This window comes from Natator depressus, chromosome 5, assembly GCF_965152275.1.
Source record: "Natator depressus isolate rNatDep1 chromosome 5, rNatDep2.hap1, whole genome shotgun sequence".
In the NCBI taxonomy this organism is placed as follows: Eukaryota; Metazoa; Chordata; order Testudines; family Cheloniidae; genus Natator; species Natator depressus.
Window position 1 is genome coordinate 67732837 of NC_134238.1, and position 12961 is coordinate 67745797.

At 42.4% G+C, this 12961-nt stretch overlaps 1 protein-coding gene across 4 annotated transcripts in view; it reads left to right on the forward strand.

Moving 5' to 3' along the window:
* Nucleotides 1-12961, forward strand: part of FER (FER tyrosine kinase) — a 412213-nt gene that overhangs the window by 100843 nt on the left and 298409 nt on the right. For all 4 annotated transcript variants that reach the window (XM_074952926.1, XM_074952925.1, XM_074952927.1 and 1 more), the window contains 2 exons: nucleotides 756-878; nucleotides 9208-9397. In XM_074952926.1, the coding sequence (XP_074809027.1) occupies nucleotides 756-878; nucleotides 9208-9397 (313 nt within the window). The remainder of the gene's footprint in view (nucleotides 1-755; nucleotides 879-9207; nucleotides 9398-12961) is intronic.

Sequence of the window (12961 nt, forward strand, 5' to 3'; positions counted from 1 at the left end):
TTATTATATTACTGTGTATGTTCTTGGCCTAGCAAGTGCTTCAAGTTTTTAAAAAAATTAAAATGCGTAAGAAGCATTTTAAGTGCTACTACATCAAAGAATGAAGCCTTTATCTGCTGAGTAAGTAGTGATCAATTACACACAAGTGGGAGGCTCATTCGGACAGTCACCACACAGACGTCTCCAATACCAGACAAATACACATCTTCAGCTTCCCTTTGTTTAGAATAACTATTTATAACTTTTGTTGTTTTTTCTTATGAATATGCATTAGTTTCTGTTTCATATCAGTTCTCCACCCTTGTTGGTACAAGTTTTGTGCTAACTCAAACCAATTTTTTCTAGCTTTATGGATGCTTTATCTTTTTGTTTTCCTCACAAATGTGATTACTCCTCATTTTCTTACACATGGGTGGTTCTACTTAAGTTTTAAGCTGTTAAAAATTATCCAAACAGACTCTTAAAAATCACAGCAGACTTTTATCAGGCCTAAAATGTGCCTTCGCTCCCAACAGTGCGCACCCACATCTAGAGTGTACCCATATAATAAGGTACATTCACAAAATAAGCAATTTAATAAACATATTACCAAGAAAGGGAAAGTCAAACTAGAAACTATTTTAAGGATTACTGCTTCTATTTTCAGCTTTTTTTTAGATATACAAAGCAACACATACACATGTGCACAAACAGTTTGTATTGTATGTATGTAGTAAATGCATATTTTTGATTTGTACAACTGATTTGTATTCTAGGTTGAAAACAGTAGTAGAAGAATTGATTCAGACACAGCAGACGCTTTTGAACAAAGAGGAGCTTTTGTTGGAACTAGAAAAGAAAATAGAAGAATCTTCTAAGACCTGTGAAAAAAAATCAGAGTAAGTGTGGCAAAGATATTGGAAGGTGAAAATTTTAAAGAAAAAAGTTGTTTGTATTGTAATATGCAGTTCTTCTTTGAGTGATTTGCACATGTCTGTTCCACTTCAAGTTTGTGCGTTCCCAGTGCCCCAGAGCTGGGGATTTTTTCCCGTAGTGGTATTCGTCAGGGTGGCGCATTTGCTTTCAGCACACTCATCCTGTGGATTGATGATATAAAGGGTGGAGCTGTCATGACCCTGCCTCTCTCCCCCCATTCCTTCTTATTAGCTGTGATCTGTAGTTGGAGCATGTCAACTTGTTTATCCAAGTTTCCCCACACTATCATTGGTTTTCAGTCTATTTGTATATGGTTTAGTAGTATATGTGTTTGGGGGGCAGGGGAAGGCATTCTTGTTGTTTAGTGGCACTCATTTTTGTACTTAGTCTAGGTTTTCTTCATTTTTTTTTCTTGGTTTTCCAACAGAGACACTCTTAGTGCAAATGTTTATGCTCAGTAGTGGGGGATGCCTTTTACCTCAGGCTTTAAGTCTTGTGCCAGTTGCAAGAATCTCTTCTGGTGAGTGACCCTTGCTCCAAATGTCTGGGTGAGGTCCACATTCAAGACCGTGGCCAGATCTATAGAGATTTAAAGTGTTGTATAAAGAACAGGGACGTGAGATTCCACATTCTTATGGAGGCTGTCTTGCATCAGAGCCTTTGTGCTTAGTGCGATGCTGAGTGCTTCCATTTCAACAAGGAGTCTCTCTCCAGACATTGCTGTTTCCACCCCAGAGAAGACTGTTGGAAGGAAAGCACCTATATTTTTCTCTGGTACTGAGGAGAAAGCACAAGAGATCTGGTGAGCACTGTTCCTCTAAGATGGATAGATGCAGTCCTGAGAGGAGATTAAGATCCCTGGCGTTATCTACCAGCAGAACAGTGGATAATGTGGATAGGTGACTGTGCCCAGTACCAGCCTCTGCCTCACCCTTGTCAGAATTATTCAATCTGGCAGTGGCTTCCGGGCTGTTGAGGCTGACTTTTACTGCCCTCAGTGCAGGAACAAAATAGATCAAGAAGGTCTTGCGGTGCTAACAAATCCTGAGGCTTATGCAACAGAAAGAGACTTGGTCTGTCTCAAGATGCTGGATTTTCCATTTAGGTAGGAGGTAAATCTACTGTTACAGGTCCTTCTCCAGGCTCTGGCATGCTCATTACCAGCAGAAGAGTCCCAAGTTACTTCAAGGCAGGGGCAGCAGATCACAGTACCATTGATGGTCAAGTTCTTGAAACGCCTAACTCTTTCTCATACTGTCCAATCCAGGAGTAAACCTAATATGTTGTCCCTGGTACTGGCATCATCCAGCAGATGTTCTCAGTCTCAGGCACCAAGAGGCGTGGCACCAGATCCTCCAGATTCTCTTTAAGTCTAAGGTTAGCTTTTGTGCACCATTTTCCTGGGATGGAAGGGCCATTGCTGTCATCAGGAGAATTCCCATCCAAGCACCTGTCTGATTTTTGGAAGTTGTTCCAGAGACTGAGACATAGGGAGCGGTTATGGCTGGTGTCCTGTGCCACACTGCTAGCTCTGGGGCATACCTGCTACTTCATGGTCCTCCCCAGTTCCTTGTCCTGTAGTCACCTAGCAGATAGTAAGCTAGATCCCCTGAAGCTATTCAGGCTTCTGTCTCTGATACTGATATTGGTAGTGAGTAAGAAACACAGGCTCATCTATAAACTCTGGTACCGGTAGCCTCGCCATTACAGGAAGTTCAAACTTAAACCTTTTGAATTAATCCTCCTTGTCACTGGATAAGATTATGGTATCTGGGGATTCCTCTTCTTTCTTTGACAGCTTCACAGGATATCATGAAATGTAAGAGAGACGCTAGATCTTTTGATATTCAAGATGAGGTAGTTCAGGAATGCTCCCACAGACTGGTTGACATACTCAGTTCTGTGGGGCCTTTCAGAATTCCACCCATTAATGAGGCCATTCTGTATCTTACAAAGTCCTTCTGGCAGACACTGGCTTCTCTGCCCCAAACGCACACGAGAACCAAGTGTATGTCTGTACTGTAATTAGACATGGATGACTGGCCTGTGCCGCTCGGGCTTGCAAGGCTGTTTAGTTGTACTATTGACTTCCAGGCTCAGGCTGCAGCCTGAGCTTTAGGACCCTCCCACCTTGAAGTTTCCTAGAGCCTAGGCTCCAGCCCGAACCTAAATGTCTACACCACAATTAAACAGCCCCTTAGCCTGAGCTCTGTGAACCTGAGTCAGATAGCACAGCCCAGCCATGGGTTTTTAACTGCAGTGTCATGTCCCTTCTCAATGATATGAGCATTTTTACAGGCACCTCCCCCAGGTTCCTTAGTGGTATCAGAGTTGAGTTTCTACTGCCCCAAAGGGCCAAAAAGAAAAGAAGCTAGTCCTTCTTGGTAGAAAGGCTTATTCAATATCTGGTCTTCAATATCATATCTCCATTCACCGATCCTTATTGGCTAGATACGATTTCTCACACTGGAACAGCATGCTGAAGTTCTCGGACAAGTTGCCAGAGGAGACTAGGTGTGACTTTCAGGTCATGGTAGAGGAATCTAGTGGCTCGAAATTCACTGCAGGCAACCTTGGATGGCAGCTATAGAGTCATGGTGTCTGTCCTAGGCACAGATGTTCCTGGCTGCAGTCATCTCGTCTCTCATCAGAAGTTCACCAAACAAGCCAGGACCTTCCCTTTGAATGTCATACCCCCTTCTCTCAAAAGACTGATGTGGTGGTGTTACATAGTTTCAAGGGTTCCTGGGCCATACTGAAAGCTGTGGGTATTTACACACCTCTTCCTAAAAGAGAGTAATTCTGACCTCAGTCTCTGCATAAGTATCCCTATCAGTTCAGAAAACTGGGGCAAGACACTCAGGAGAAGACCATCAGCTGCTCGTCCTAAAGCAGATTTCTCAAGTCAGGGTGTGGCCTCTGGGCAGACTATTTGACAGCTTTGTTGAAGACACGGGTACTTGCTCACCATGTTATAGTTTCTCCCATCCCTATTTTTTTCAATAGGTTATCCCACTTCCTACAAACTTGAGCCCTCATTGCCACTGCTCAATGGGTTCTAAGCCCCATAGAACTGGAATACATCCTGCAGTTTATTTCTGTTCTTCCTTCCCACTTCCCTCCCTTGTCCTTCTTCAGGGACCATTTTCTCTTCAAGATGTACAGTCTCTTTTACCAGTGGGAGCCATAGAGGAGGTAGCCTCCTCTCCCTTGAGGGAAGGGTTCTATTCTCTCCATTTTCTGATTCCAAAGGGAAAAGGAGGTCTCAGGCCCATTTTGGACTTGTGAGATTTAAATAAATACATAGTTAAAAAAAATATTTTGTGGTCACCCTGGCTGCCATTATTCTCTCTCTAGCCCCCACTGGTACACTTTCCTTGACTTGAGTAATACAAATTTTCACATGACTATCCATCAGAGTCACAGAAAGTTCCGAAGATCTGTGTTCCACAATACTCGGGTGTTTGTTGTTTTTTTCCCTCCAGTTCAGAGAACAGCATTTATAGTGGTGATCCTCGACTCTACATTGGCCAGAATATTCTTGCCACAAGCCAGGTTCTAGATAATACTATATATTTGTGTGTCGCTTAAAAGCCCCTCTGCCCACAATAGTAAGAAGCTGTTTAAGACTTTTGGGGCAGATGGCTTCCTGCATGTACATGAACCAGCATGCCAGACTTCACCTCAGAATGTTGCAGGGCTGGACGAAGTCAGTTTATTCCTCATCTCATCATCTGTTGGACATGCTGATTCGCATACCTACAGAAGTCGTAACCTCACTAGATTGGTGGAAGGATCCTACCATCATGTGTATGGGAGTTCCCCTTTCCTCTCCTTTGTCCACAACTATAGTTATGGATGCTTCATATCTTGGTTGAGAGGCTCACTTAGGGAGCCTGCATACCCAAGGTCTGTGGATGGATGAAGATCTCACCCTACACATAAATGTACAAGAGTTTGCAGGCAATTTGCTTGGAGTGTCAGGTGTTCATCCTTCATATCAAGGAGGCTACCTTACAAATCCTCACAGACGATATTGCGGCGATGTTCTGCGTGAACAGACAGGGAGATGCCAGATCTGATCATCTCTGTCAAGAAGTGATACATCTGTAGGACTTTTGTATCAGCAGTGCAGTATATCTCATAGTCTCCCAACTTCCTGGTGTTCAGAATAGCTTGGCAGATTTTCTAAGCTGAACATTCAGGAAAGACCACAAATGGTCTTTCAAACCAGAGGTTGAGAGATTCATCCTTCAGTCTTAGAGGGTCCCAGAGATATACCTGTTCATTATTTGATTGAACAGAAAATGCAACTTGTTTTGTTGTAGGGCGTGGCACGGTCTGGGCTCCTTAACGAATTCTTTCCTTCTCTCATGGAAAGCAAAGGTGCTATATGTCTATTCTTCTATTCCTGTGCCCCACAAAGTGTTATGCAAGCTCAAGCAGGACTGAACTCTCATGATCCTCATAAAGCCAGCCTAGCGTTGTCAGTATTGGTTCTTCAGTCTGTTAAATTTCTATCAAGTTGAATATCACAACCTCAGGAACCTGACCTATCACAGAACCACAGTTGGAAGATGCATCCCAACCCATGCACCCTTCGTCATAAGGTGTGGACGCTCAATGGTTAACATCTCAAGAGGCTGAGTGTTCTGTGGATGTGCAAAACATTCTTATAAACAGCAGGAAGTTGTCCACTAAATATGCTTACCTGATGAAGTGGAAGAGTTCGTCCAACTGGTCTCAGTAGAAGTTTATTTTTCTGGTCCTGTCTTCTATCCAGCATATCCTGGATTATTTGCTTCACTGGAAACATCAAGACCTCTCTGTAAATTCTGTCAGCGTTTACCTGGCAGCTATCTCCATATTCCACCCACCAATCTGTGGTAGATACATGTTTTTTAATCCTAAAACCATTAAATTATTTCAGGTGTGGACAGGCTGTACCCTTATATAGGAGATCCCATTCCCCCATGGGACTTGAATTTGGTACTGTCGATGGGACAGGATCCCCAGGGCGCAGCCTGGGACTGCTCTGCCCCCTTAACTCTCCAGCCTGGGCTGTCTCTCACAATACTTTGCTCGTGACAAGCAGCAAACTGCTCCAGGTGCTGTGATCACTCAGCACAACTATATGTGGAGCCCCACACCCAGCTGGTTTGCATGAATGCTTTCAGAGCCACTCATGAATCACACAGAGAAAGGCACCAGCCAAATCCCTCCAGCTCCCAGCCTTGTACCTCAGGAATATACCGTCTTGCTCTGTTCAGGATGAGCAGTGCATATTTATTAATTGGTTCATCACTTCATCAATGGAAAGTGGATATACACCAGCCTTTGCAAACCTGAACAGATTTACCACACACTTCAGGCAGACTCACTGGTAAAGATAAACAGTTAAACAAATCTGTTGACTACAAAAGATAGATTTTAAGTATTTATAAGTGATTAGCAAAATAAAATAAAATATAAGCACGCAGTCTAAAGTCTCAACCCTATTAGACTGGGCAACATCTAGATTAAGCAGTTTTTCTCACCCCACTGGATATTGCAGTTCATAGTACACAGGTTTCACCCTTGGGCCAGTCTCCTGTTGGAGTCTTCAGTCTTTTTCTGAGTGTGTCTGTTGCTTGCAGCACAGGTGGGGACAGGAGAAAAGGCTAAGCATGGAACCTCTGAGTTCTGTTTTATACCCTCAGCCCCACGTGCTTGGAGAACACAAGTCCAGGCATGTCCCCAGGCAAGGTTGAGTAATTTCCCTGGTGTGGCCTTATGCAGGTGAGTCATTGAATTGTAGTTTCCTTGCTGAACAGTGGCTGTTGATGGGTTGTTTGACACCTGCCCGGGCATTGGTTATTTTCCTTGGCATTGTCTCTGGGGAGCTAGTATCTGGGAGCTTCCCAAACCCACAGCATATTTTAGTGACGCCATACAACACAATTCTCATAACTTCATATGCATTCATGATATACATATTTTGATAAAACAGTGACTTTCAGTAGATCATAATCTTTCCCCCTGATACCTCACGTGGCCTGTTTTTATATGCAATATCTCAATTATATATAAATGGGGAATATGGAGGTTACAGAATGCTCCCACAAAGTATAGAGTGTCACAATCTACACTCATGGGTCCATGTTTGAAGGTGATGGCCACCACTTCCTTGTTACATCTGTCTGTAAAGATAGCCTTTTTGGTGGCCATTACGTCTGTGACGTGGGTGACCCAGTTATATGCTCTGGCTGTTGATCCTCTATGCGTTATAAAAAAAATCACAGTTTTTGTGTGTGTTGCTGAATGGAGTCATCAGCTTACATTACAGTGGTTACAGGATGGCAGTGGATGAGAAGCTGGATATGAGTCAGCAGTGTGCCCTTGTTGCCAAGAAGGGTAACAGCATATTAGGCTGCATTAGTAGGAACATTGCCAGCAGATCGAAGTGATTATTCCCCTCTATTTGGCACTGGTGAGGCCACATCTGGAGTATTGCATCCAGGTTTGTGCCCCCCACTACAGAAAGGATGTGGACAAATTGGAGAGAGTCCAGCGGAGGGCAACGAAAATGATCAGGGGACTGGAGCATATGACTTATGAGGAGAGGCTGAGGGAATTGGGCTTGTTTAGTCTGCAGAAGAGAAGAGTGAGGTTGGATTTGATAGCAGCCTTCAACTACCTGAAGGGGGGTTCCAAGGAGGATGGAGCTTGACTGTTCTCAGTGGTGGCAGATGACAGAACAAGGAGCAATGGTCTCAAGTTGCAGTGGGGAAGGTCTAGGTTGGATATTAGGAAACAGTATTTCACTAGGAGGGTGGTGAAGCACTGGAATGGGTTAACTTAGGGAGGTGATGGAATCTCCATCCCTAGCGGTTTTTAAGGCCTTGATTGACAAAGCCCTGACTGGGATGATTTAGTTGGTGTTGGTCCTGCTTTGAGGAGGGGATTGGACTAGATGACCTCCTGAGGTTTCTTCCAACCCTAATCTTCTATGATTCTATGATCAACCTTTTTCCAGCTCTGATTATCGAGCTTCTAGCCTCTATCTTGAAACTGAAGTTATAAGAACTGATAAATAGAATTGGGGTTGCACTTAGTTCCTCTTACCCCCCACCCCATTGTTTCCACCCTCAGTCAAGATTTAGTTGACCCCATGACAGGTGGATACTATTACTTTCCAATAACAGTGAACTGGTGCATAATAGCTTAAATAATATTATCTTAATGAATAAAACAATGAACACATAAGTTAGTATGAGCTCTGAGAGGGCTGAAGGCAGTCATCTTCTTAATGCATTAAATACTATTGAAAAAATACCAAAAGCTTTAGAAGTTTGCCTTTTCCGTTATTTTTCACTATGCTAATTAGATAATTTCCAGTTAGCTAAATTCCACACAATTAGCTAATGAGATTCTTGCACTTCTAGTGAACCTGGGTGAATCCTTCTTACTATTTTTTATTTTAATCACAGGCTCTTAACAGAATGTCTGAAGAGTTAAAATAGTGTTATTTTATCTACACGGCTTTAAATTCAGTGTTTTCACCTCTTTTCTTATAATATGTGTTTTTTTTATTATTTATTAATTACATACTAAATACTGTAGAAACATAGATTAAAATCTCTATCCAAGGATCTTAAAATCTTAAATACAAAACCAAAACAACCCTCCCTCAGGATTTTCCATCTCCCATGTGCATTCGTCTGTGTGTCACCCGAGCCCAGCTCACACAAAATGAAGGCGTTTCAGAAAAAGGGATAATAAAATCTTTGGTACTTGCCTAAATTTAGAATGCACATTCTAGGATTTCCCTAATTGAGTATGCCTTTTTTTCCTCTGTATGCTGCTCAAGACTAGAAATACTGTACTTGATTTGGTGAATTTTAAAGGATGAAAAAAGAACAGGCATTTCCTCAATTCCATTTTACTAATGGAAAAGTTTAAAGAAAACTGTTTTTACTAACTGTGTAGTTCCTTTGAGAAAGAAGGGGAGGCGACAACATATAAGCTTGCTGCACTTTGTTTTTATTCTCCTCCTGGTTTTGAAAGCTTTCTGATATTTGACTTGTTCGTGCATTGAAGGACTTAGAACAGTTAACATAAGTGAGATCTCTTCCTGTTTTTCAAAGAAGCGGTAACTTGGGTATCCTCCAGTTGAGATAAGTGGGTGGGAAAGGTAGAAAAGGGAAACCAAATTACCAATTACAAAAATGTTTTCCCCAATATTGTTTTGATAAGAAAAACTCATTTTAAAATAATCAGTCTTTAATTTGTGCTTCTCCTTTTTCTCTTCAGCATTGTGCTCTTGTTGAGCCAGAAGCAAGCACTGGAGGAACTCAAGCAAACAGTTCAGCAATTAAGATGCACTGAGGCAAAATTGTCAGCCCAGAAAGAACTTCTAGAACAAAAAGTTCAGGAGAATGATGGGAAAGAGCCACCTCCAGTAGTAAATTATGAAGAAGATGACAGATCAGTCACTTCTATGGTAAGTCCCGTACTTATACTGAACCATGCAGCCACTCATGCTGTTGAATTGCTCATCTTTGGGGTCAGAGGCCTGACTGCTTAGCAAAGAACATCGTATAGTTGCAGGCAGCCAACTGAGAGGGAGTCATAGTACCATCTAGAGGGACCAGCCAACTCTATTGATTGGCTGGGTCTTTCTCCATCTGTGAACTTTTCAGGGGATGGTGAAAACTACCTTTGCCTCATATTCAGAGAATGTATTCAGGGGAGAGGGTGGACTGTCTTTCCACTTAACAGCAGGTAGGGGACTGTAAATGCAATTGCTTGTCCTATTCAATTACTGCCCATAAAATCATTCTGGAGCAGAGATGTAGCAAAGTGTATCACTGTTTTAGGGAGTTCCCATTAGTCAGTAATGAAGAACTGCAAATATCTGTAAACCTATAATGTGATTTTTTGAGAATAATTTAATAAATCGTTGTAAGTTGTCTTTTGTTGGGCTACTTGTGGCACCTTAGAGGCTAACCAATTTATTTGAGCATGAGCTTTCGTGAGCTACAGTTCACTTCATCGGATGCATACTGTGGAAAGTGTAGAAGATCTTTTTATATACACTCAAAGCATGAAAAAATACTTCCTCCCACCCCACTCTCCTGCTGGTAATAGCTTATCTAAAGTGAGTATTTGCTTCAGGTTGGGGGGCTGTCTGTAGGCAAGGACTGGCCTGTCTCCCAAGATTTGTGAGAGTGTTGGGTCATCCTTCAGGATAGGTTGTAGATCCTTAATAATGCGTTGGAGAGGTTTTAGTTGGGGGTGAAGGTGACGGCTAGTACCCACCTGCGGAAGTGAAGAAATAGATTGATAGAGCCAGAAGAGTTCCCAGAAGTCTCCTACTACAGGACAGGCCTAACAAGGAAAATAACAGAATGCCACTAGCCGTCACCTTCAGCCCCCAACTAAAACCCCAGCAACCACATACCACGCAACAGAACCACTAACCCAGGAACCTATCCTTGCAACAAAGCCCGGTGCCAACTGTGCCCACATATCTATTCAGGGGACACCATCACAGGGCCTAGTAACATCAGCCACACTATCAGAGGCTCGTTCACCTGCACATCCACCAATGTGATATATGCCATCATGTGCCAGCAATGCCCCTCTGCCATGTACATTGGTCAAACTGGACAGTCTCTACGTAAAAGAATAAATGGACACAAATCAGATGTCGAGAATTATAACATTCATAAACCAGTTGGAGAACACTTCAATCTCTCTGGTCACGCAATTACAGACATGAAAGTTGTGATATTGCAACAAAAAAACTTCAAATCCAGACTCCAGCGAGAAACTGTTGAATTGGAATTCATTTGCAAATTGGATACAATTTACTTAGGCTTGAATAGAGACTGGGAGTGGCTAAGTCATTATGCAAGGTAACCTATTTCCCCTTGTTTTTTCCTAACCCCCCCACCCCCCCCTGACGTTCTTGTTAAACCCTGGATTTGTGCTGGAAATGGCCCACCTTGATTATCATACACATTGTAAGGAGAGTGATCACTTTAGATAAGCTATTACCAGCAGGAGAGTGGGGTGGGAGGAGGTATTTTTTCATGCTTTGAGTGTATATAAAAAGATCTTCTACACTTTCCACAGTATGCATCCGATGAAGTGAGCTGTAGCTCACGAAAGCTTATGCTCAAATAAATTGGTTAGTCTCTAAGGTGCCACAAGTACTCCTTTTCTTTTTGCGAATACAGACTAACACGGCTGTTACTCTGAAACCTGTCATTTTGTTGGGCTGTTGGTCAAAATAATAGACTGCTCCAGTAGTGTATTCTTGAGCATTGCTTGCTTCATATGCTGGAAGAGGGTAATTACAGCAGTTAGACAAGCAGGAGTACTTACAGACCTCTATGCTGAAGAGATTCTGTTTATGTTGGGGAGGCAAGTAATGTTAGCCTTTCCTTGTCAGCTACCTGTAAAGGCAGGAAGATGTGGTAAGCTAACTAACTGCTTCAATAATGTGGGAGGAGAGAGATTTGCATGCCAAACCATGTAAGAAAATGGCAACAAGCCAGGATGTTTCTAGATTTCTTTGGCACGAAAGGGTGTGCGCATGTGAGAAAATACGGTTAAATGTTCTAGCTTCATTATGAAACTAGTGAGTTGGCTTGGATTTTGGAGTTTGTAGAAACCCTACCCTCAGTGACCTTTGGACAAACTTTATCATTTGGTTTATGTTCATGAAACCCAAGAGGATTTTAGGCAGATGTACATAAAACTGTCTGCTCCAAATCTTAATGTTAAAATTAAAAACTCTCATCAAAAATGATTGGTTTTAGGTAAGATGTTCATTAAATTACAACTTAGTTCTCAGTTTTTAGACTTCCCCACCCTTTATATTATAGTTTATTGTGTTGGCAAAGCTGAAATTTCCTATTTTGTCTCAGGCTAATCAACAAAAATATTAGAAATCATAACTACATGAATTTTTTTTAAAGTCAGTGTCCTGTGTTCCTTCTATATGGTGCAGGTCTGCTTTTGTGCTGCCACTTTCAAAATACTCTCTGTATCTGTATCTGTCATGACTGAGTGCTGAGATCTGACATGTGGGTCAGCACTCTGATCAACATAACCTCAATTAGTGTCCCCCAACCCCCGATAATGGCTGATTGAGTCATTAGCTAATCAGAAGGAGAGTGTGGGGAGTAAGAAACTAATTAGCCCTCAGCTCACCATCCTGATAAAAAAGCCTTAAGGAAATGTTTCAGAGAGAGAAGAGGACAGGGCTAGCTGAGCCTGGAATGAAGGAGCTCCCTAGAGAGAGGGAGACTGCCTTTCCTCCTAGGGCCCTAGTCAATGCAGGCTGAAAGAAGTAGAGGTTAAAACTATGGTGTTGCACTGTACTACTGTTAGTGGACAGGTTTTAGAATAAAATACAGCCTGCATGCAAGATGAAAGTGGGTCTGAGCAGTTTCTGGGGCATCAGAGGTGAGGGACACAGTGTGACTCTGTCTCACACTCTAATTTTGTACATGCTTATATGAGCGCGCACACTGCGCTTCACTTTTCTTCTTGGCTGCACACGCACCATTATAGCAATTTGAATATTAGCCACAAGCAGACAAGATACTTAAAAATTGGGTTATGGCTTCGGACCTCATAGAAAGTCTGAAATAAACCATCCAACTTTTTTTAAATGATCAGATGACGTACGTGTGTGTGTGTGTGTTTATATATCTGGAACCACTTGGACTGTTAGCAGGAACTTGGCATAATTGGAAGGTTTAGGGCTAGTCTACACTAGAAGTGCTATGGTAGCTCAGTGTTGTAGCACATCCGGTGGAGATGCTCTAGGCCAACTGGAGAGAGCTCTCCCGTCGCCATAATAACTCCATCTCCATGAGAGGTGGTAGTTATGTCAGCGGGAGAAGCTCTACCACTGACATAGTGCTGTCTTCACCGGTGCTTAGGTGTAATTTCTGTCGCTCAGAGGTATGGATTATTCACACCTCTGAGCAATGTAAATTATATGAAAGTAAGTGGTAGTGTAGACAAGTCCTTAGTTTCTAGGCTTTCT